The sequence below is a fragment of the Nerophis ophidion genome, linkage group LG02 (genome assembly GCF_033978795.1).
Source record: "Nerophis ophidion isolate RoL-2023_Sa linkage group LG02, RoL_Noph_v1.0, whole genome shotgun sequence".
Classification (NCBI taxonomy): domain Eukaryota; kingdom Metazoa; phylum Chordata; class Actinopteri; order Syngnathiformes; family Syngnathidae; genus Nerophis; species Nerophis ophidion.
The window spans coordinates 45,193,347-45,217,585 of record NC_084612.1 but is presented as its reverse complement, the minus strand read 5'-3'; the positions used below and the strand labels follow the sequence as shown (position 1 = coordinate 45,217,585).

The 24,239-nt window shown below is 39.8% G+C and overlaps 1 protein-coding gene across 1 annotated transcript in view; it reads right to left on the bottom strand.

Moving 5' to 3' along the window:
* tpcn2 (two pore segment channel 2) overlaps nt 1–24,239 on the bottom strand; it is a 102,895-nt gene that overhangs the window by 16,384 nt on the left and 62,272 nt on the right. The window contains exons 17-19 of the mRNA XM_061884584.1: nt 24,122–24,171; nt 23,845–23,944; nt 21,513–21,584 (exon numbers count right to left, since the gene is read on the bottom strand). Coding sequence (XP_061740568.1) covers nt 21,513–21,584; nt 23,845–23,944; nt 24,122–24,171 — 222 coding nt within the window. The remainder of the gene's footprint in view (nt 1–21,512; nt 21,585–23,844; nt 23,945–24,121; nt 24,172–24,239) is intronic.

Below are 24,239 nucleotides of genomic sequence, written 5' to 3'. Positions count from 1 at the left end.
AAGAAAACTAATTTTATTCTATTTCGTTCTAATAAAAACCGGACAAATACTGAGCACTGCCATATCAACATCAATGGGCAGGAAATACAGAGTGTACTCCACAAAATTCCTGGGGGTCATCATTGACCAATACCTAAATTTCAAATGCCACATTAGCCATCTGTTAAACAAATTATCCCAATATGTTGGTCTGTTCTTTCACCTTCGTCATTATCTTCCTCTTTATACTCTACTTACCCTATATGAAAGTTAAACTCTCCTTGAACCACATCTAAACTACTGTAATATCATCTGGTGTAACACCGTCCCTACCTCCCTTCACAAATTAGAATCCATGCAAAAGAAAATCATACGGGCCCTGTCATGGTCCAAGTTGAATGCCCCCACTCAACATCTATTCAATTAATACGTACGGACCTAACTGCTAGGCATCTCCGCCTGTTGCACCTCCTCCAGTGCACTTCGAGGTCAGCTGCAGGGTATTCAGCTGGTGCCACCGTTCACTGATGTTTCGCCCCCAAGCCAGGACACCTCGCGGTGGGGGGGCAGTGGCTAAGCGGGGACGTCTCCCTGCGCCACTGCATGCAACTGACCTCATTGGGGTATTGAGCCCCAAGAGTTGTCCCTCCTTCTTAGCCACATTCAGAAACTTGCCTTCTCTGCCTCTTCTGCCAACTCCTTGATGGCCCTCCTCAGGCTGGAACCGGTTATTCCCGCCGCACGCAGGAGTCGGATCGCAGAAACCTCCTATGAAGCCCCTGCATTCCGATCTCCACAGGGTGAATGGACGCAGACCAGCCTACCCCCTTGCAGCCCTCTGCTAGATCGCTGTACTTTGACCGTTTCAACTCATGTGCTACTGGTATTCCCTCCTCCCATGGCACAGTTAGTTCAATGATGAGGACTTTCTTAGCAGCTGAGGACCACATCACGTCTGGTCTTAGCGTTGTCTGTATTACCTCAGTTGGGAAGACTAGCTGCTTGTCCAGGTCAACGCGCATCTCCCAGCCCTTACCAGGGGTAAGCAGAAGTGATGATCTTCCCACCTCCGTCTTCTGTCTTACCTCTCCTGGTTTGATAAAAGAGATGTTTGGCCGATGGGGATCTGTGGCGTTGTTTGCCCCGACTCTGCATCTCTCTAACAGCTCTGCCAACTTCCTCAGCATCTGATTGTGTCACCACCGGAAGCGCCCTTGCGTCAGAGCGACGTTGCAACCTGAAAGGATGTGTTTGAGTACTGCATTGTCTTTGCTGCACGGGGAGCACTTGCTCTCGCTTCCGAACCACTGGGCAAGGCTTCGAGGGCATGGCAGGGTGTCATATGCTGCCCTCACGAAGAAGCTTAGCCGATATTGAGGAGTTCGTCAGATGTCGGCTCAGGTTATGACTCTTTGGATGGTATCCTCCCAGCGAGTCCATGCACCCTGTTTTCACTGGGATACGGCCTTGATCCGATACTGGTCTTGCGCCACTTGTGTGAACTCTTCCACCACCATGGCCTTCCTCTGCTGTTTCGTGGCTTTGGACCAGAACTAGACTGGTTGTCCCCATCCCAGTCCTGCCCGGCTGTCTTGGACTCTTCTCAGAATCTCCTTGTATTTCAGCCTTGAGACAGCTTGGTCCACTTCCACCTGGGCCCTCCACTTTCGTCCAGTGCGGACAGTCACCGCTGCACTCTTCACAGCTTCGTCTCTTGATTCCCTCAACTCCAGTACAAAGCAAGTCTTCTCCAGCCTGTAACCCAGATTGATGGACTTTAGAAGAAGTTGCAGAATGTTCTTGCCGAAAATACCTGTGTCCGAGAAACAGCGGGGGAGGCCCAGCCACTTCCTGATATAACCGTTGGTGACGCTGTCCATCTTGCTGGTTTGAGAAGATGGAATTTCAGCTACTTTCAGCGGCCACATCACGCGGTGGAAAAGTGTGAAGTGGTAACACCAAACCTTCAGCTTCCCAGGAAGTTGACTGCCGTCGATCCTTATGAGCCGCTCTTTTAGTTGTTTCTGGACCACCCTCCCCATCTGCCTGTCCGAGAGCTCTGCTGTATACTCCCTCCTGAGGCTTCGGATGGGCTGCTCTGCCAGGGGTGGAATCTTCTCACCTCCTGCTGTGAAGACTGTCCTGCCATCTCTCACACCCTTCCTGATTGACAGGCTCCTGGACTTAGCGGGCTTTATCTTCATCCTCGCCCAGACGGTCAGTTCGTCGAAACGGTTGAGGAATTGTTCTGTGCATGGGGCGGTCTGTAGGATGCTTGTCACATCATCCATGAAACCTCTCAGAGCGGAGAGTCTTCCTCCTGACGGTGTTTTCAGGCATCTGGCCATTTGCCTTGCTCCAATGAGTAACACTTCATTCCATTTATATCATCTCTTAAGACTGACAGAGTTCAATATTTATCAAAATGTTTGTTTAACTTATCAAGTCATTTACAGGCTGAATCTTAGGCTCTGTAGCTTGGTTCCTATCTACCATCCCCAACACTCGTAACTTAGATCTGATATCAGCTAAACATCGTTTACTGGCTTGTACCGCTCGAAGTGTTGTATGCAGGGGATCAAAGATTTGGAACCAACTTAATGAGAGCCTCAAGATGCTGTATCCATTCTCCAACTTCAAAAAGAAAATGAAAACTTACCTATTAACCACCTATATTTAATGCCTCATGCGGGGTACACTACTGTTGGGTTTTGCATGGTTGAATGAATGTATGTATGTATGTGTATGCTTGCTTTAGTACTATTTTCTTGTGTTTATTATACAGCGTTGTTTTTTTTGTTTGTTGTTGTTGTTGTTGTGCTTGCTACCATGTTTCATCTTTCCATGTATATACTGTCCTCTGGACCCCCTGTCAAAAGCTTCTTCTAGCTTATTTGGGGGACCCTTTCACGTACCAACATTTTTAAATGATGATATTCACTATTATTGTAATTGTTATATGGTATTGTGAATAAACTTGTGAAACTTGTGAAAAAACCCACGCAGTCACGGGGAGAACATGAAAACTCCACACAGAAAGATTATTATTATTATCTATTATGTGTGACTGCCATCATATTGCAGTCTACACGTATCTCTTATGTGTGACTGGTCACCAATTTTCCCTCCAATTTTTCAGATGTGTGAACAAACGCCAAAACTCCTTGAGCATTCAGTGGCGCACATGTGAGCGACGGCAGACGTGCACACTGTTATGCGCTTATCTTTTTAATTGATTTTGTGCGCGGCCTACATTTGCCGTGCGCTGAGGACGCGTGAGCAGTGTACAATTGCACAGGCGCGTACCTCAGAGGGAACGTTGCTGGTCAGTGGTCACACTTATCATTTTACCATGTACCACATAAAATAGCTTCGAGGTCGGTAAGCACAACCAAAATTATTCCGTAGATTAGGCGCACCAGGTTATAAGGCGCACTGTCGAGTTTTGAGAAAATAAAATTATTTTAAGTGCGCCTTACAGTCCAAAAAATACAATATGTCAATTTTTTTTTTTTTAACAAAGTAAATATGGAATATTCATAAACATTTTGTTGAAATTCAAACAGATTAGGCTAATGATTCAGAATATTACACAGTGTGCCCTTAAGAGTATTTACACAACAAATTAATTACCTGGACTGATTGGAACTCTAATCACGATGGAATAAAACATCACCATAAATGATTACCGGGCGCGGCACCGCTGCTGCTCACTGCTACCCTCACCTCCCAGGGGGTGATCAAGGGGATGCGTCAAATGCAGAGGACACATTTCACCACACCTAGTGTGTGTGACCATTATTGGTACTTTAACTTTTATAACATTTGGTGGGACTGAGATAACGTTCAAAACAGATGAATGCACCTGTTCTTGTGTTAGCAGGCAAACACCTTAAACACGTTTCTGTAAAAAAAATATTGTAATATTGTATATTGTAAAATGACTGAGGTTTAGTGAAAGAAAACGAATGTGTGTAACCTGGATGCTTATCATCGGTCATCATCAATCAAAAAAAGAATGCCCGCCACCCGGATATGTGTCTGCAGATAAACATTGCCCACTAATATGTGCGTGCATTGCACGCCGGAAAAGCTTGTCCGCCACCCGAATATTTGCGCATTGAATCCGCCTATTAAGATTGCCTGGCATTATATATATTTGATATTGATATTTGATATTACCATTTATTGCATCTTCTGATAGATTGAAATTTTACACCAAAAGAGCATTTTAAAACTCTGCCAGACTCACATCTATTTGACCGATGAACATTATCACATCATATATTCAGAAATGATATATCACAACAAATGAAGATAGACTTCTATGAACAGCAAAATGTAAGTGTGAAAAAAAACAAAAACATTATGATTTGTATGTTTTGAGATTGACTTGTTCCATTTTTTTAAACAAAGAAAACAATCTGAAGTTGTCTATATTTTTAAGTTATCATGCCGTGATTTTACCTGTCCGGTCCACTTGGGAGTATATTTTTCCTCTTTGTGGCCCCTGGGCTTAAATGAGTTTGACACTCCTGATTTATTTAGTCAGAGTTACAGGATGATGTGTTTAAGGACCTTGTGCAAAAAAGCAACAATCTTTATAATGGTGTTTTTAAGAACATTCTGCAAAAATGTGAGTCTCTTGAAAGTGTTTTGAACCGGACTCGCAAGCCACCAGTTAAATAGCCCAAAAGATGAAAAAGAGGACCTAAAATGGAAACATGAGGAACATTACTAGTAGATGTGCACAACATTTGATGAATTCTTATTTATCTGTTTCTAAATCGATTTCTCATTTTCAAAAATCAATTAAAATAAAGGATTATTAGAAATACATTTAGAAAAAGCTTTTCTAAAATGTAAACTGTTTTGAAAAAGTTTCATTATAATTATTGTACGAAACAATACAATGTAAGAATCGGTTTGGATCCACAATTGTATTGAGTCAAGACTTGATTCGGAATTGAATCGTCACCCCAGGAATTGGAATCTGGAATGAGTCGTGAGGTGCCCAAAAGAGTCACACCCATAACTACAAGAAGAACTAAAGAAGTTGAACAAATGACTACTGACTGCATCTGAAGTAAACAGGCTACATCAACAACTTAGTTACATAAATCACATTACGAAAAGAATGAACCCTGACAAAAAAACTATTTTAACTGTAAAAATAAGAAGTCATAAAGTGCCTTGAGGAATGCCCCAATTATGTAAATCACAAGTTTGGACCCCGGTGTTCTATGTTTGCTAGCAAGGTTAAAATGTCAATGCAAGGATATGCCAATATGTTAACACTGGCCCAACTTCCTCTATACACAGGAGCACTCTGGTGTTTTTAGGAATTTGCTGCAAATATGTTTGTCTCCACTACCCCTCGCGACCCCAAACGAGACAAGCGGTAGAAAATGGTTGGTTGGATGGATGGAGGGATTTTCGTCTCCCTAATTTTGAACTGACGGTATGGCCGTTTGGTGTCATTCCTGGGCCGGATTTGGCCCCAGTGCTGCTTGACTTGATGCATAAAAAAATATTGGTGTTTACAAATCATATTATTGCCTTGTTGATGAACAAAACTGTCACTTATGTTTATAATTGATGTATTTATGATATGATCAACGGATAACACTGAAGACTGCTTATGGTCATTCCATACATCAAAGAACTAGTGAGGCTCAAAAGACAGTGGCTTGAATAAGCTGTACTTTTTGAGGCTCCATCTCGCCCTCATAGAGTAGGAATCCTAGCATTAGTATTTAGCATAGTGTATACACTCATGATCCAAAATTGAAGACAAATGATTTACATTTTGCATCATTGGATCTTAGGAAGTGTCTAAGTAGAGTTTCAAATTGCAAAAAGGAGCTCAACATTCCGACAGTGTTCAAAAAGATAACTTTTTTTGCCTTTGCCATCAACAGATCATGAAAGTGTGTGCCTGACAAAAATAACATGGAATCCAAATATATTAGAAGATTTTGGCCTTTAAAAATACGTTTAAGCTTTTGTTAGCTGATGAAAAGCCTATTTTAATTCAATGCTTGTTTGCAATAAATCCCTTACTGAAAGGTTTTGTTTGTTTCACTCCCATTTTTTTAGACCCAACATTGCAAAATATGTATTTTTGCAATTTTTCAACTAGCCTTAAAAAATGACCAGGAAAGTATAAGTATACTGTATATATATTTTTTCAAAGTAAAATACTGCAGACCAAATAATCTGTATTGCAGTCATGCAGTTGTAGCTCCGCTGAGTGTCAGGGGAGCCATCTATATGCAACATGTTCTTTGTATCTCTATGTTCTATGTATCTCTGTGCAACATGTCCTATACATCTCTATGTTCTATGTATTTCTATGCGACATGTTCTATTTATCTCTATGTTCTATGTATCTCTATGTGACATGTTCTATTTATCTCTGTGTGCTATGTATCTTTATGCAACATTTTTTATGTACCTCTATGTGTTATGTATTTGTATGTGACATGTTATATGTATTTCTGTGTGCTATGTGCCTCTATGCAACATGTTCTATGTATCTCTGTGTTCTATGTAGCTCTATGCAACATGGTCTATGTATCTCTATGTACCATGTATCTCTATGTCAATGTATTTCTATGCAACATGTTCTATGTATCTCTATGTGCTATGTATCTCAATGCAACATGTTCTATGTATCGCTATATGTTCTATGTCGGAACATATAGCGATACATATGTATCTCTATGTATCGATACATATCTCTATGTAGCGATACATATCTATCTCTATGTTCTATGTATCTCTCTGCAGCATGTTCTACATATCACTATGTGTTACTATGTTCTGTATCTCTATTTTCTATGTATATCCATGCAACATGTTCTATGTATCACTATTTGCTATGTATCGCTATGTTCTATGTATCTCTATGCAACACCTTCTATGTATCCTATGTTCTATGTATCGTTATGCAACATGTTCTATGTATATATATGGTCTATGTAACACTATATCTATGTATCGCTATGTTCAATGTATCTCTATGCAACAACTTCTATGTATCCCTATGTCTATGTATCCCTATGTACTATGTATCGCTATGCAACATGTTCTATGTATACCTATGTTCTATGTATCACTATGCAACATGGTCTATGTATCTCAATGTCTATGAAAACCTATGTGCTATGTATCTCTATACAACATGTACTATCACTGTATAATTATTTCTATGCTACATTTATCTCTTTGTTTTATGTATCTCTATGCAACATATGTTCTATGTATCGCTATTGCCTATGAATCTCAATGACATACATGTTTATGTATCACTGTGTTCTATGTATCTCTCTGCAACATGTCTTATGTATAACTATGTACTATGTATCACTATGTTCTGTATTTCTATGCAACAACTTCTATGTATCACTATGTCCTATGTATCTCTATGTCCTATGTATCTCTATGCTCTATGTATCTCTATGTTCTATGTATATAAATGTACTATGTATCTCTATGCAACATGTTCTATGTATCTCAATGTGCTATGTATCGCTATGTGCGATGTATCTCTATGTCCTATGTATCGCTATGCAACATATTCGAATTTCTCTGTGTGCTATGTATCTTTATGCAACATTTTCCATGTATCTCTGTGCTATGTATTTCTATGTGACATGTCCTATATACCTCTGTGTGCTATGTATCCCCATGCAACATGTTCTATGAATCTCTATGTTCTATGTATTTCTATGCAACATGTACTATGTATATCTGTGTTCTATGTAGTTCCATGCAACATGGTTCATGTATCTCTATGTACTATGTCTCTCTATGCAACATGTGTCTATGTATCCCTATGCACTATGTATTTCTATGCAACATGTTCTATGTATCTCTATGTTCTATCTATCTCTATGCAACATGTTCTAAATATCGCTATGTTCAATGTATTTCTTTGCAACATGTTCTACGTATCACTATGTATCGCTATGTACTATGTATCTCTATGTTCTATGTATATCTATGCAACATGGTCTATGTATCGCTATGTCTATGTATCACTATTTGCTATGTATCGCTATGTTCTATGTATCTCTATGTCATGTGTATCACTATGCAACATGTTCTATGTATCACTATGTTCTATGTATAACTATTTTCTATGTAACACTATGGTCTATGTATCGCTATGTACTATGTATCCTATGCAACAACTTCTATGTATTTTGCTATGTCTATGTATATCTATATGCAACATGGTCTATGTATCCCTATGTACTATGGATTTATATGCAACATGAAACCATTGATAACATAGCACCGCTAAAGTTAAAAAAGGCTCCAAAAAAGCGCACCCCGTGGTTTACAGAAGAAACCAGAGCTCTGAAATTATTATGTAGAAAGCTGGAACGCAAATGGCGCACGACTAAACTTGAGGTGCACCATCAAGCATGGAGTGATGGTTTAATAACTTATAAACGCATGCTTACCTTAGCTAAAGCTAAATATTACGCAAGTCTCATCCACCAAAATAAAAACGATCCTAAATTTTTGTTTAGTACGGTAGCATCGCTAACCCAACAAGGGACTCCTTCCAGTAGCTCAACCCACTCAGCTGATGACTTTATGCAATTCTTTAGTAAGAAAATTGAAGTCATTAGAAAGGAGATTAAAGACAATGCGTCCCAGCTACAACGGGGTTCTATTAACACTGATACGATGGTATATACGGCGGATACTGCCCTCCAAAATAGTTTCTCTCGTTTTGAGGAAATAACATTAGAGGAATTGTTACAGGGCTTCACGGTGGCAGAGGGGTTAGTGCGTCTGCCTCACAATACGAAGGTCCTGCAGTCCTGGGTTCAAATCCAGGCTCGGGATCTTTCTGTGTGGAGTTTGCATGTTCTCCCCGTGAATGCGTGGGTTCCCTCCGGGTACTCCGGCTTCCTCCCACTTCCAAAGACATGCACCTGGGGATAGGTTAATTGGCAACACTAAATTGGCCCTAGTGTGTGAATGTGAGTGTGAATGTTGTCTGTCTATCTGTGTTGGCCCTGCGATGAGGTGGCGACTTGTCCAGGGTGTACCCCGCCTTCCGCCCGATTGTAGCTGAGATAGGCGCCAGCGCCCCCCGCGACACCGAAAGGGAATAAGCGGTAGAAAATGGATGGATGGATGGAATTGTTACAACGTGTAAATGGAATAAAACAGACAACATGCTTACTTGACCCTCTTCCTGGGAAACTGATCAAGGAGCTCTTTGTATTATTAGGTCCATCAGTGCTAAATATTATAAACTTATCACTTACCTCGGGCACTGTTCCCCTAGCATTCAAAAAAGCGGTTATTCATCCTCTTCTTAAAAGACCTAACCTTGATCCTGACCTCATGGTAAACTACCGACCGGTGTCTCACCTTCCCTTTATTTCAAAAATCCTTGAAAAAATTGTTGCGGAGCAGTTAAATGAACACTTAGCGTCTAACAATCTATGTGAAACCTTTCAATCTGGTTTTAGGGCAAATCACTCCACGGAGACAGCCCTCGCAAAAATGACTAATGATCTATTGCTAACGATGGATTCTGATGCGTCATCTATGTTGCTGCTCCTCGATCTTAGCGCTGCTTTCGATACCGTCGATCATAATATTTTATTAGAACGTATCAAAACACAAATTGGTATGTCAGACTTAGCCCTGTCTTGGTTTAACTCTTATCTTACTGATAGGATGCAGTGTGTCTCCCATAACAATGTGACCTCGGACTACGTTAAGGTAACGTGTGGAGTTCCCCAGGGTTCGGTCCTTGGCCCTGCACTCTTCAGCATCTACATGCTGCCGCTAGGTGACATCATACGCAAATACGGTGTTAGCTTTCACTGTTATGCTGATGACACCCAACTCTACATGCCCCTAAAGCTGACCAACACGCCGGATTGTAGTCAGCTGGAAGCGTGTCTTAATGAAATGAAACAATGGATGTCCGCTAACTTTTCGCAACTCAACGCCAAAAAAACGGAAATGCTGATTATCGGTCCTGCTAGACACCGAAATCTATTTAATAACACAACTCTAACATTTGACAACCAAACAATTAAACAAGGCGACACGGTAAAGAATATGGGTATTATCTTCGACCCAACTCTCTCCTTTGAGGCACACATTAAAAGCGTTACTAAAACGGCCTTCTTTCATCTCCGTAATATCGCTAAAATTCGCTCCATTCTGTCCACTAAAGACGCTGAGATCATTATCCATGCGTTTGTTACGTCTCGCCTCGACTACTGTAACGTATTATTTTCGGGTCTCCCCATGTCTAGCATTAAAAGATTACAGTTGGTACAAAATGCGGCTGCTAGACTTTTGACAAGAACAAGAAAGTTTGATCACATTACGCCTGTACTGGCTCACCTGCACTGGCTTCCTGTGCACTTAAGATGTGACTTTAAGGTTTTACTACTTACGTATAAAATACTACACGGTCTAGCTCCATCCTATCTTGCCGATTGTATTGTACCATATGTCCCGGCAAGAAATCTGCGTTCAAAGGACTCCGGCTTGTTAGTGATTCCCAAAGCCCAAAAAAAGTCTGCGGGCTATAGAGCGTTTTCCGTTCGGGCTCCAGTACTCTGGAATGCCCTCCCGGTAACAGTTCGAGATGCCACCTCAGTAGAAGCATTTAAGTCTCACCTTAAAACTCATTTGTATACTCTAGCCTTTAAATAGACTCCCTTTTTAGACCAGTTGATCTGCCGTTTCTTTTCTTTTTCTTCTATGTCCCACTCTCCCTTGTGGAGGGGGTCCGGTCCGATCCGGTGGCCATGTACTGCTTGCCTGTGTATCGGCTGGGGACATCTCTGCGCTGCTGATCCGCCTCCGCTTGGGATGGTTTCCTGCTGGCTCCGCTGTGAACGGGACTCTCGCTGCTGTGTTGGATCCGCTTTGGACTGGACTCTCGCGACTGTGTTGGATCCATTGTGGATTGAACTTTCACAGTATCTTGTTAGACCCGCTCGACATCCATTGCTTTCCTCCTCTCTAAGGTTCTCATAGTCATTATTGTCACCGACGTCCCACTGGGTCATTATTGTCACCGATGTCCCACTGGGTGTGAGTTTTCCTTGCCCTTATGTGGGCCTACCGAGGATGTCGTGGTGGTTTGTGCAGCCCTTTGAGACACTAGTGATTTAGGGCTATATAAGTAAACATTGATTGATTGATTGATATGCGTGCCACAGGGGGAGGGGGAAAACAGGGTCGCCTAAGCAAGTTACGTGACACAAAGGCTTTAGATTGCCCGACACTACAATAGGAAGTATAGTCAATAAAACCTTGACTTTTAAGAGTATGTGAACCATTCCTACTTTGTTTACTTCCCTGACCTCCTAAAAGGTTTTGTAATCCATAAAAAGTATCTAGGCATAGTCGTGCCATGGGATCACCAAGTGCATCCAGTTCCAGAAATAACAGGAGCACAGTGGATGAGGAGGAAAAATGTGATAGAGGCAACAATATTATCATTCCACATGTATCAGCTCTATCTGAGAAACTGAGAATATTTTTTAACCAACAACATAATTTGCATATTACGGTTTTAGTTTCCACTGTTATGCTGATGACACCCAACTTTAGATGCCCCTAAAGCTGACCAACACGCTAGCTTGTAGTCATCTGGAGGTGTGTCTTAATGATATTAAACAATAGATGTCCGGAAACTTTCAGCATCTTAAGAAAACATTCATGTTGATTAGTGGTCCAGCAAGACAGTCATTCAAAGTGACTCGGTGAAGAATCTATCTCATTTTCAACTCAAGTGTTTCATTTGAGCTGCACATTAAGTGTTACTAAAACAGCTTTCTTTTATCCCCGGAATATCAGTAAAATATGTCCCATTTTGTCAATTAGATCATGAAACATGCGTTTGTTACGTCTTGTCTCAATTACTGTGACAAATTATTTTTGGGTCGCCCCATGTCCAGTTTTAAATATTTACTGCTGGTTTAAAATTTGGCTGCTAGACTTTTGACTAGGACAAGAAAGTTGAATCATATTACGGCCACATTGGTTCAGCTGCACTGGTTACCAGTAGACTTAAAATCCAACTTTTAAGTATTAAGTATTATTTAGTTTAGCACTATTTTATCTTTCTGATTCTATTGTACTCTAATTTCCGTTTTTGAATTTTGTGTTTCAAAAACGCCGTCTTAATAGTGATTCCCAAATCCTCACAAAAGACTGTGGATCGTTTTCTATTCAGACTACAGTACTCAGGAGTGCCCTACCGGCAAGTTAGAGATGCCACCTCAGTAGAAGCATTTAAGTCTCACCTTAAAACTCAACTATATACTCTAGCTTTCAAATAGACACTATTTTAGACCAGTTGACCCGCTGCTTCTTTCTCTCTTTTCCCCTCCTCTCCTGCAAGGAAAGATTACCGGATGGTCACATATAATCTTTGGAGAGACACCAATCAGGAGGAAGTGCTCGCTCTTCTAAGTCATGACCTAGTGTTGACAACTCCTCTCTGACTTAGATGGAGACATCCTACAACCCTCGGTTTGCCTCCAATAGACTGGACTCTCACATTATCATAAATAATGTCATTGTGGTTTGTGCAGCCTTTCAAGGCACCTGTGACTAAGGGCTATATAAATTAACGTTGATTGACTGATTTCAAAGCACAACCAAGGCACACTGGTGACATCTTATGTGTTCATTGTCAGCTGATAGTTTATTTCCTGTAGTTTACAAACAGTAAGTTGTCATACTAAACTGTAGTCTGATGTCTACTTTAGTGTCCGGATGCTAATAAATAACAGAAGTATAGTTAATTGTATTAGCATTGCAATACTAGAAATGCTTCAATAATGAAGCTGAACTAAAATGCAGAAGAAATGTACAGTATTGTAAGAATATCCATCCATCCATTTTCTACCGCTTATTCCCTTTGGGGTTTGAATGTAAAGTAGGAATGGTTTGAAGAATGCTCGTTGAAATGTGAGTAGAATGTAGAACGAAAGGTGGGAACGTTTAAATTGTGAAATAGTTTGAATGTAGAAATACTGTGATTGTAGGAATTTTTGGAAATTACTTAAACAAAGAGTGTCTAAACTTTTGCAAAGAGGGCCAGATTTGATAAAGTGAAGATGCCTTCTGATGTTTTTTTAACAACAAAAGTCACATGCAAACGTGCACTATTATAAAACAATTTTCATTGTCACAATTCTCAATTTTTTAAAATGGCAATGTAACCAATTGTAAGCCACTCAGGCAGATGTGAACAACACTAAAAACACAATTCTGCCTTTAATTCAAGTCTGGAGAGTCAGATAACATTGAACTGTATTGAATACCTTAATTTTCCTTGAGTTTGATAAATATCTTTGCTTCATGAACATTTTAAACGGGAGTTATATGTAATGCAAAGTTGTCTGTTATCATTAAAGTTTAAAACAACTTAATTTTGCTCTTTTACAAGATCTTTCAGAGAGTACAGCTACACAACATCAACAGTTATAACCAAATCTTATTCAAGATGTTTGATACAATTTTTAAAAAGTGCCATAAGTCCAAGTGCATAAGTATGCTTTTGGCTTTTCACTGTTAATAGTGACAGATTCAAAGCATTCAATTTCAGATTGAGTAAGAAACCAATAACTTGCTGTCACTGGGGGTGACTTTCTCTTGACCTCAGTCGGTTCTTGTTTAAATTCATGACAGAGAAGGTCTCACACAAATATGTGGAGCCCAATAAGCTCAGCATTTTCTTATCAAATGTTTGCATTTCCAGAAACCTGCCTTTATCCAGCTGCCTTTAAAAGTTAACAAGAGAAAGCTGCTGGTGTTTACCGCACCGCTTATCCTTACACTGCTGCTCAATCCTTTTTTATTTATTTATTAATTTTTTTCTTTGTCATGAAAAAGGGACATTTTTGTCATGAAAAAGGGAGGTTTTGTGGTTGGTGCACTAATTGTAAGTGTAGATTGTGTTTTTTATATTGATTTAATACATTTTTTTGATTTATTTATTTTTATTTTTTTATAAAAATGAATCAAAAATTCTTCTGCGGCCCGGTACCAATCTGGACACGGCCCGGTGGTTGGGGACCACTGAACTACATGACTCTTAGATGTACGGCTGCAAAAAGATTTGGGAAAATATTTTTGCTAATGGTCCCTTTGGGATATGATCCCACATCACTAGGTTGAAAAGCAGATATGTTATCCATTCAACCAAACATCCAAGCTTTCAAAATTATGTCAAACTGTTGTTGTTAGAAAAAGCGATTTAGGCGTTTAAAATGACATTGAACCCCCCCACCCCCCGATTATTTGCTGCAACAGTACTAAGTTTTCAGCTAATTTTGGGGATATATTAACATATTCTTTACAATAAAATATATTACTTGATTGTATGAAACATTTACTTGCATACAAGCTATTATTTAGATTAAAAAAGTTTAAACTTATAATAATAGGAGAGATAAAGAGGTCGCAGTTCAAATTATATCATCTTGTCCAATATGACATGCTGCATCAACTCAGATTTCGCTGCTGGATCCTTGCCGTTACAAGATAACCATAATGTGAAGAATGTTCCAGAAGCACAATTAAATACAAATACAAGCTATATTGCAAAGATAAATTAACATTAATATAATAGATGGAAGGCGGGGTAGCTGAGATAGGCGCCAGCGCCCCCCGCGACCCCGAAAGGGAATAAGCGGTAGAAAATGGATGGACAATAGATGGATGGATGAATGGATGGATAATGCAAAGCCACAAAAGGGACTACCGGTATATATTTCAATACAAAAATAGCCTCCAACGTTTAGTCTTAATGCAGTAGGTCTAAATTACATTACTCAAAATGCATTTCTGCGAAAGGATTTGATTTTTTGCTAATTTCAGACTAAACAACTGAAAATATATTTTCTGATAGTGTTGAACATCTACTTTGTTACTTCAAGGTTATTTTCAGAGAGAAAAAAAGGCAACTGTAAGTGAGAATGGTTTGAGTACAAATTGCATTGTCCAATATTTTGGAATACTGTAAAAAATGGGAATTTTGGGGGTGAAGAAAATACCAAGTTTTATTGTCCTGATCAAGACGAAAGTTTTAATGGTGGAATGGTTGAAATAAATTGAAAGGGGTGGGAAGAGTAGTCAAAAGAAAAAAAAAGGGTGAAAATACTGTCAAATTAATTACTGCAAAATTGATAATATTGGGGAACGTTTGTTGAATGAGCCCACATCAATCAGATAAACGGTTTGGTAGTTAGAGGCGGACGAAAAACGCCACTGCAGATTAATATATAAATTGATACATTTTGGTGTAGAATAATAGTATGAATACCTGTCATTCACACAATTAAATAGCCACGCCTGAATTGACAAGATGTGCCAGTGCGGCAGATAACAGGGCTTCAGTTAGCTGTAAGGTGCAAAGATCGCACAGGACTTTAATAGCACTGGCTGAACTATCATGCTAGGTATACGGCATTTGGATTTGTGAACCTAGTTGTATCCCATATCTCAATGTGCTTATATATTTGGTAAGATTGGCTGGTAAGAAGATAGGCCCTTGGCTTTAAACCGTTCAAAATGTCTGCTAATACTGTATTTTGTTGAGTTGTATTCCTAAAACTGACTGGAGGAAGTGTTGCCTCTGTCAGACTGATACAAAAGCAGAGTTGAAGACACCCCTTGTTTTGAGTGTAGTTATGACGGGTTTTCCATGATAGCTAAAATCCTACTACAATTCCAGGTGTTTTTCAATGTTACCCATCAGGCTATAGCCATTCAGAATGAATGAAGGAGGCGGTATTGACAAAATTGGCGCAATGTTTGGCAATGACAAACTTGAGCGTTCCTAAAATAATACAGAGGGTAATGCAAATGCTATTGCATCAGCCTCAAGTGTACACAGTTGTGTGCATGCAAATGTGGGTACTATACGATTAAATAATCAACCACCAAAATCTAAAAATCAAAAAATACACTGAAAGAAAACAATTTCCTGCTCTATATGATATATTGTGAAAATATTTAGAGAAATGTACAGAGAAAATTGACATTATCCTACCTACCAGGAAAAGTAGGTAGGATAATCAAAGATTAGTAGTACCACATCCTCTTATACTTCTGATTTATGTAATAACTATTTTCAATGGTTCGTGTGTGTGTGTGCACGCGTGCGCGTGTGTGTGTGTGCACGCATGCGCGCACGTGTGTGTGTGTGTGTATGTGTGTGCGCGTGTGTAATTCTTGGAGGCTGAAATGTGTTTCGAATGGAGAAATTACATAAATGTTATTTTTTTCTAGTTTGAAGAGATTGAAGACTTGTGCGGCCTTGTCTTACTCCATGTCAGTCAGTGTGTTTCCATGCACTAAATTAGTCTGATTCCTCAAATAATTTGGTTTCTTCTATATTCACACCTACATGTCAAGTTCTGGTTTCCATGCTCTACAGCAGGGGTCAGGAACCTTTTTGGCTGAGAGAGCCATGGAAGCCAAATATTTTAAAATGTATTTTCGTGACAACCATATAATATTTTTTCAACACTGAATACAACTAAATGTGTGCATTTTTATTGGATTGGTGACAGAGTAATGTGACAGTGCCTGCTGGAAGACGACTTGCTGATGAGCCAAAAACAATCCAATTTTGTAAGCGAAAATCAATAGATTAAAAATAATTATGATATGAATAAATGTAGCGATCGGAATCAAACTCAATTAAACGGAGTATAATTAAAAAAGTAAAGGCGGACCACAGGAGGTGCGTAGAGTCCTATCTGTCCAGCAATAACTCACGGGAGGTGTGGCGGGGCATTCATGACATCACGAACTTCAGAAGCTGCGATGTGAAAACTGCGGGTCGGATTGCAACAATGGCAGAGTAGCTTAACTGTTACTATGCCCGTTTAAAAAACCCCCGGCGACACTCATCTGCTTCAGCCCTGCCCCCGCCGGACTCCGGCACCACTCTACTCACTCTACAGGAGCACAGTGTCAGATGAGTGCTCCTGGCTGTGAACCCCAGGAAGGCTGCCGGACCAGACGGAGTACCTGGAAAGGTGCTCAGGGCGTGCCCCCTCCAGCTCGCTTCCCCCCTCACCAGGATCTTCAACCTCTCCCTGGCTCAGGCAGTCATCCTATCCTGCCTGAAGTCATCTACAATAATCCGGGTGCCGGAGAAGTCTCCCATCACCAGCCTGAATGATTACCGACCAGTGGCCCTCACTCCGGTAATCATGCAGTGCTTCGAGAGACTGGTTCTCCAGCACATCAAGGACCATATCCCTCCAGACTTCGACCCCCACCAGTTCGCATACCGGGCGAACAGATCCACAGAAGACGCCATCGCTGTTGCTCTCCATTCTGCTCTGAACCACCTGGAGCAGCAGCAGAGCTATGTCCGGATGCTCTCTGTGGAGTATAGATGTGCCTTCAATAGAATAATCCAGTACAGATTCTGCAATAAACTGGACACTCTTGGCCTCCCACCTCTCACAAGCGCCTGGATAAGGGATTTCCTAACGGACCGACCCCAGAATGTGAGACTTGGCCCCCACCTCTCATCCTTCCGCACGCTGAGCATCGGTTCCCCACAGGGATGTGTGCTGAGCCCCCTCCTCTACTGCCTCTACGCCCATGACTGCAGTCCAGCCCACAGTGACAACCTTATCGTCAAGTTTGCTGACGATACCACAGTGGTCGGGCTCATCTCTAGGGGTAACGAGGCTGCCTACAGGGAGGAGGTCCTAAAGCTGACGGCCTGGTCTTTGGAGAACAACCCCGCTCTCAACACCAGCAAAACCAGAGAGATCATCGTCGACTTCAGGAGGAGCAGCACCGACCCTGCCCCCCTCTACATCAACGGCGAGCGTGTGGAGAGGGTCCACTCCTTCAATTACCTTGGAGTCCGCATCTCTAACGACTTTTCCTGGACAGTCAACACCACATCAATCATCAAGAAGGCTCAGCAGCGGCTACAATTCCTGAGAGTCCTCGGGAAGTACAACCTGAAGCCTGAGCTGCTGCTGAGCTTCTACCGCTCGTCCATCGAGAGCCTGCTGACCTACTGTATTACAGTAGGGTACGGCAGCTGCACTGCAGCAGACAGGGAGAGGCTGCAAAGAGTGGTCAAGATGGCTCAGAAGATCATCGGCCGCCCAGTCTCCTCTCTGATAGACATCTACTCCCGCTGCCTCAACAGAACCAGTGCCATCATCAAGGACAGCACCCACCCTGGCTCTGACCTTTTCCACCTGCTGCCCTCTGGGCAGCGCTACAGGTGCATTAAGACCAAGACAAACAGGTTAAAGAACAGCTTCTTCCCCAGGGCCATAACCACCCTGAACAGACTGCCCCATTGACCCTCATAACTGCCTTCTCTTCGGTGCAATAACACATTCCACCAACCACCCTGTTTTTTTCATGTAGATATTCATGTATATATTGATTTCACCCACTGTAGAGTGTACATTTGTACAGAGTGTATAGAGTCACATTTGTACAGAGTGTATAGGGTGTATATTTGCACAGAGTGTACAGAGTGTACATTGTACAGAAAGTATAGAGTGTAAATTGTTCTCTTCCACACCTTTCTTTGCACTTCCATATTTTTTATATTTTTATATATTTACACATTGTTTTCTTGCATGCACACATCGCACTGTATGGAATGGCCTCAATCTCGTTACCCTGCGTAATGATAATAAAGCTGATTCTGATTCTGATAAGTAGTGTTTCTTCTTCACAAAAATGTTCGATTAAAAGTAAAAAGTAAGTTGCATTAAAAGTACTTTGACAAATACAATTAATCTAAAAAGTGACTTAAAGGGGAACATTATCACAATTTCAGAAGGGTTAAAACCAATAAAAATCAGTTCCCAGTGGCTTATTTTATTTTCTGAAGTTTTTTTCAAAATATTCCTAAAACAAACTTTAAAGTGCCTGATTTTCGCTATCTATGAAGCCATCATCCATTTTCCTGTGACGTCATCCAGTGATGCCAATACGGATAGCACAGCAAGATATAGCGACATTAGCTCGGATTCAGACTCTGATTTCAACAGCTTAAGCGATTCAACAGATTACGCATGTATTAAACCAGATGGTTGGAGTATGGAGGCAGATAGCGAAAACGAAATTGAATCAGAAACTGAAGCTATTGAGCGAATAGCTATTGACGCTATTCGGCCATGTTTGCCTTAGCATCGCCGGTAAAATGTGCAGACTAACGATCGGAAGTTTCGCATCTTGTGACACTGGATCAACTTAAATCCATCGATTGGTAAGTGTTTGTTTGGCATTAAATGCGGGTGGAGGGAAACGCTGGTTGTAAATATAGTTTCAAATGTACATACAGCTAGCCTAAATAGCATGTTAGCATCGATTAGCTGGCAGTCATGCCGCGACCAAATATGTCTGATTAGCACATAAGTCAACAAAATCAACAAAACTGACCTTTGTAATTTAGTTGACTTTATCGTTGGAAATGCATCCGCAGGTTATCCATACATCTCTGTGCCATGTCTGCCTTAGCACCGCCGGTAAAATGTGCAGACACTCCAGCACATTCGATGGGGGTCTGGCGGCAGATTTCTATGACTTTATCGTTGGAAATGTATCTGCTTTGAGTGTCGCAGGATATCCACACAATCTTGCCATCTCTGTAGTAGCATAGCTTTCATCGGTAAAGTGTGCGGAACAAACGACTGAGCATTTCGTCGGCTTTCCCCACACCCTCATATTTTGAACAAATTTCGTCCAATTTGTTGCCACTTTCGCATCTTTGGGCCAGTGGTGCAACTTGAATCCCTCCCTGTTAGTGTTGTTACACCCTCCGACAACACACCGACGAGACATGATGTCTCCAAGGTTCCAGAAAATAGTCGAAAAAACGAAAAATAACAGAGCTGAGACGCGGTGTTTGTAATGTGTTTGAGAAAATGGCGGCTTTATTACCTAGGTGACGCTCCGAGAGCGATAAATAGAAAGGCATTTCATTCGCCAAAATTCACCCATTTAGAGTTCGGAAATCGGAAAAAATATATGGTCTTTTTTCTGCAACATCAAGGTATATATTGACGCTTACATAGGGCTGGTAATAATGTTCCCCTTTAAGTAAATATAATGTGGTAATGTAATGTGAATGTAGCACGTTACTACCCACAATACATGTCTCTATACTTGACCGTCCTTTGTTTGAACTAAAAGCATCACCAAGAGTGTTATTGTCACTTCATTCCAGTCATATCATGTTAGTTTTCAATATTTAAGATTTCGAAAATGCACACTTGGATTTTCATGATCAAAAACATTTTGATGTATAGAGCATAAACATCCATCCATCCATTTTCTACTGCTTTGCCCTCTTGGGGTAAATATAACACTATTTAATCAAAATATAGCTTGAACACAGTTTTAAAACCACTTCAAATGGGGGCCATTTTGTCTTTCAATCTGGATATCATACTTTTTTGAAGAGAATAAACCCTAAAACAAATATGTACCTAATTTAGTGCTTGTACCACCAAGGGAAATAATGTTTCAGCGATCTGCTAAGATTGCACACTGCAAAGATTGTTTTAAAAAGGAAGCAGCACAACACATTTATTCTAGCATCTGAAACAGAAGCATCTAGCTGAATGGGGGAAATGCAACTCTACGAGGCGAAAAAGATCACAGCAATGAACAACAAACTCCAGCTATTTAGCATCTTACTATGGTGGAATCATTTACACAAGGTACCATGTATGAAAAAAAATAGCACAATGCAGAAAGCAATCACGAAAGAAGTCGCTCTGCACATCGCCAACATGTGCACATACATTGGAAAAGTCTGCATTTATCCACTTACTAAAACAGTCAATGTTTTACTTGATTATTTTTTGCATACATTGTACACTACTAAATTTTTTATTTACATATGTATTTTATTCAAGACAGAAGTTTGAAGTTTGTATTTTATTCATATTTAGTGTTAGAGAGTATTCTTTATTTGCATGCGATTTAAATTTTTTTGTTTAAATTAGTATTTTATTCAAAACAAAACTATTGCCTCGCAGTGGAAGCTCTTAATTTAGTTATTTGAAAAGTATTCCATAAAAAGTTAAATTCATATCTGGTCTAAAAAGAACATTATAAAAAATAGAATTGGCTAAGAGTAAGATTCAGTGTATGCAATGTTATTTGTAACTACTAGTTTTTCATAAAATGTCGAATGATCTTGTAATTTCTATTTATTGTTTAAAAGTTGGGGAAAAAAATCGTAAATCTAATTTTTTGTAAACATTTTTTTTAAATATATTTTTAGGCCACATCATCTAAGCCTAGTTCCAGTTTGACAGCTACATTGATGTAACCTATGTTCGGCCACAGTTCACGTGCATACATGGTACTTTCATTGTTAGCCAAACTGCAACCACTACAGTCGTACTCGATGACTTACAACATCATGTTAAAAACAAATTAGTTTCTCTCTTTATGGCATCATGCCATAAAAAGTACTGTTTAAGAGAAAAAAATCTTGATTTACTCACCACCAGTATTCCTGCAAAGGCTCTTAGGTTTTTCACCAAGTCCAACAAGGTACTTGCAACTAACGCCATTAGCTGCGGAACAAAATACTTGTATCAGTGTGAGGAAGTGTGAGGAAGTAATGTACTATTTTGTAAAAAGGATAGCGTTGGTGCACAGATTATTGGACCAGTGATGTACAAAAATGTTTCGTATAAATTTGAATGGCTCCCACAAATACAGATTTTTGCCAAAGATTTGGTGTTACAGGTAGGTAACACTTCGCCTTTGGGGATGATAAACAGGTGAAACTCAAAAACTAGAATATTGCGCAGAGGTTTGTTTATACCAGCAACTAGACTTACAAGGTCAAATTACATAGGCATAGGCTCATAACATGCAACTCAAGATATTTCAAGACTTATTAATTATAATTTTGATGACTAAGGCTTATAGCTTATGAAAACCTTGAATTGAAAATTTCAGAAAATCTGGGGTTTTCAAAAACTAAACCATGATCATTAAGATCATAACAAATACAAGCTTAACATATTTCACTTTGTACGTAATTAGTGTACAGTATATCATGTTTGCTTAACATTTGAAGTTGAATTGCTAAAATGAATGGACTTTTACACTATCAAACTTTTTGGAGTTTCACGTGTATGTGCTGCTTTCTCATGGCAAACATGTTAAACAAAACACTAAATGTGTATTTGTAATACAATTTCAGTTTGAGGGTTGAGCAACAGGCTTCCATAGTTTGTCAGCACACAATACAGAGCAGTTAGGCCTACGATTAAAATATTAGCGGTCAATATTAGTTTCTACACAGTTTGTCTGTAAGTAAAAACACTTTTTTTTTATGTCAATTTTGTTACGTTAAAATCAAAATTTGTTTGTAGAAGTTTAAAACAATCGAGATGATAATTATTTTTAGCCTGTCAATCGGATCGGCCATTGTATGCCAGTGGCATACACGGCAACCATTATATTGTATTACGATAAAGTACCAATGATTGTCACACACACACTAGGTGTGGCGAAATTATTCTCTGCATTTGACCTATTACCCTATATCACCCCCTGGGAGGTGAGGGGAGCAGGGGGCAGCAGCAGTGGCCGCGCCCGAGAATAATTTTTGGTGATTTAACCCCCAATTCCAACCCTTAATGCTGAGTGCCAAGCAGTGAGGAAATGAGTCACATTTTTATAGTCTTTAGTATGACTCGGCCAGGGTTTGAACTCACAATATACCGATCTCAGGGCAGACACTCTAACCACTAGGCTACAGAACCAATTTCATTATGCAATATTTTTGAAAAGGTACAGATAGAAAAATCCTACCAAATTCTATTCACAGTCAATTATATTCTCTGTTTTACAAGTGTTCAATGTGGCCACCACCTGCAGCACGATAAATATCAATGTTATAAGAAATGTGTCTCAATTGTCATTCTTTTTTAATAGAATATACAATGTACTAACCTTTGTGTGCTTAGTTTTACAGTAACTTCATTGTGGAGACTATCAAAAAAAACATCCCAAAGTTGGATTTTGTTCAACTCTAACTTAAAGGATTGTTTACCCATCTGCCAAAATATAAATACATTATAACTACAAGCAAATTCCAACATTTAGGAAGGGCAGAACAATATATGTAATTTACCCAGGGGTCAACAAAGTACAGCCTGTGTTACATTGTAGAAAGAAACACTGTAAACATTGTTGTAACGATGTTAAATTGTAGAGAAAAACAATATATCTAACAAGAATAACATGTTGATCTAAAAACTAATAAAATAATTTTGTTCCACAGATTGGCCTTTAAAATGTGTAAGTCTCTACTATATTCAGTATATATAAATTGTTTTTACCCTTTACAAAAATACAGGAGTCATTCAAAATTATGCAAATTGTACAATGACTTCAAATCATCGCCCCCAGCTAAGAAACCCATTGCAATAAATAGCTGTTCTGTGTAAAATACTGCACAGGGTGTTCCGAAACTCCAGAGTGCATATACTATATATGCATTTATAACCATATAGTGCACAGTATCACACTATACAAAAGGTTTTGCAATGGGTGAGGAGAAGCCAGCCAACACTAGTGCCTTGACAAAGGAGCATAATCCAGGTTTCAGAACCTCAACTTGGAGTTGAATCCATCCAAATGCAACAAAATATGCAGTTGAAGAGCTAGAAGCCTACTACAAACGTATTAAAAGGTCAAAACGTTAGTGTATGTCGAGTCCCAAAAAATAATACACGTGGGCAGATCTGACTCGCACATGCACAGTCAAACGCACCTACACACACACTATGAAAGTAGAATAAACCATCTGTTATCTACCTTGATGTCAGGAATGATGCGCAGGAAGCGGAAGACAATCAGCATGTTAACAAAACGAACCATCTCCCACAACGAAAACATACTCTTAAAGGACGGGTTCCTGTAGTGACACAAACACACACACAGTTTGGAGATCAGCATAATTGGCTGTTGTAATGAAAGCCGTAGTTATTTATTATAAAGCATTCTAAGAGTGCCCAATCCAGATGTCTTTTAGCTAAAGACAATGTTAACGTTGTGTTAAATACTATAAATGGTGAATGCAACAAAAACTTACCCATTTGTATGAGGAAGGCGGTACGTAGCATAAATAGTGATTTGCAGGACCTAGCAGTGAGAGAAAAAAATGTCAGTCACAAATCTACCAAAATCAAAAGATCTTAAACAGTTTAAAA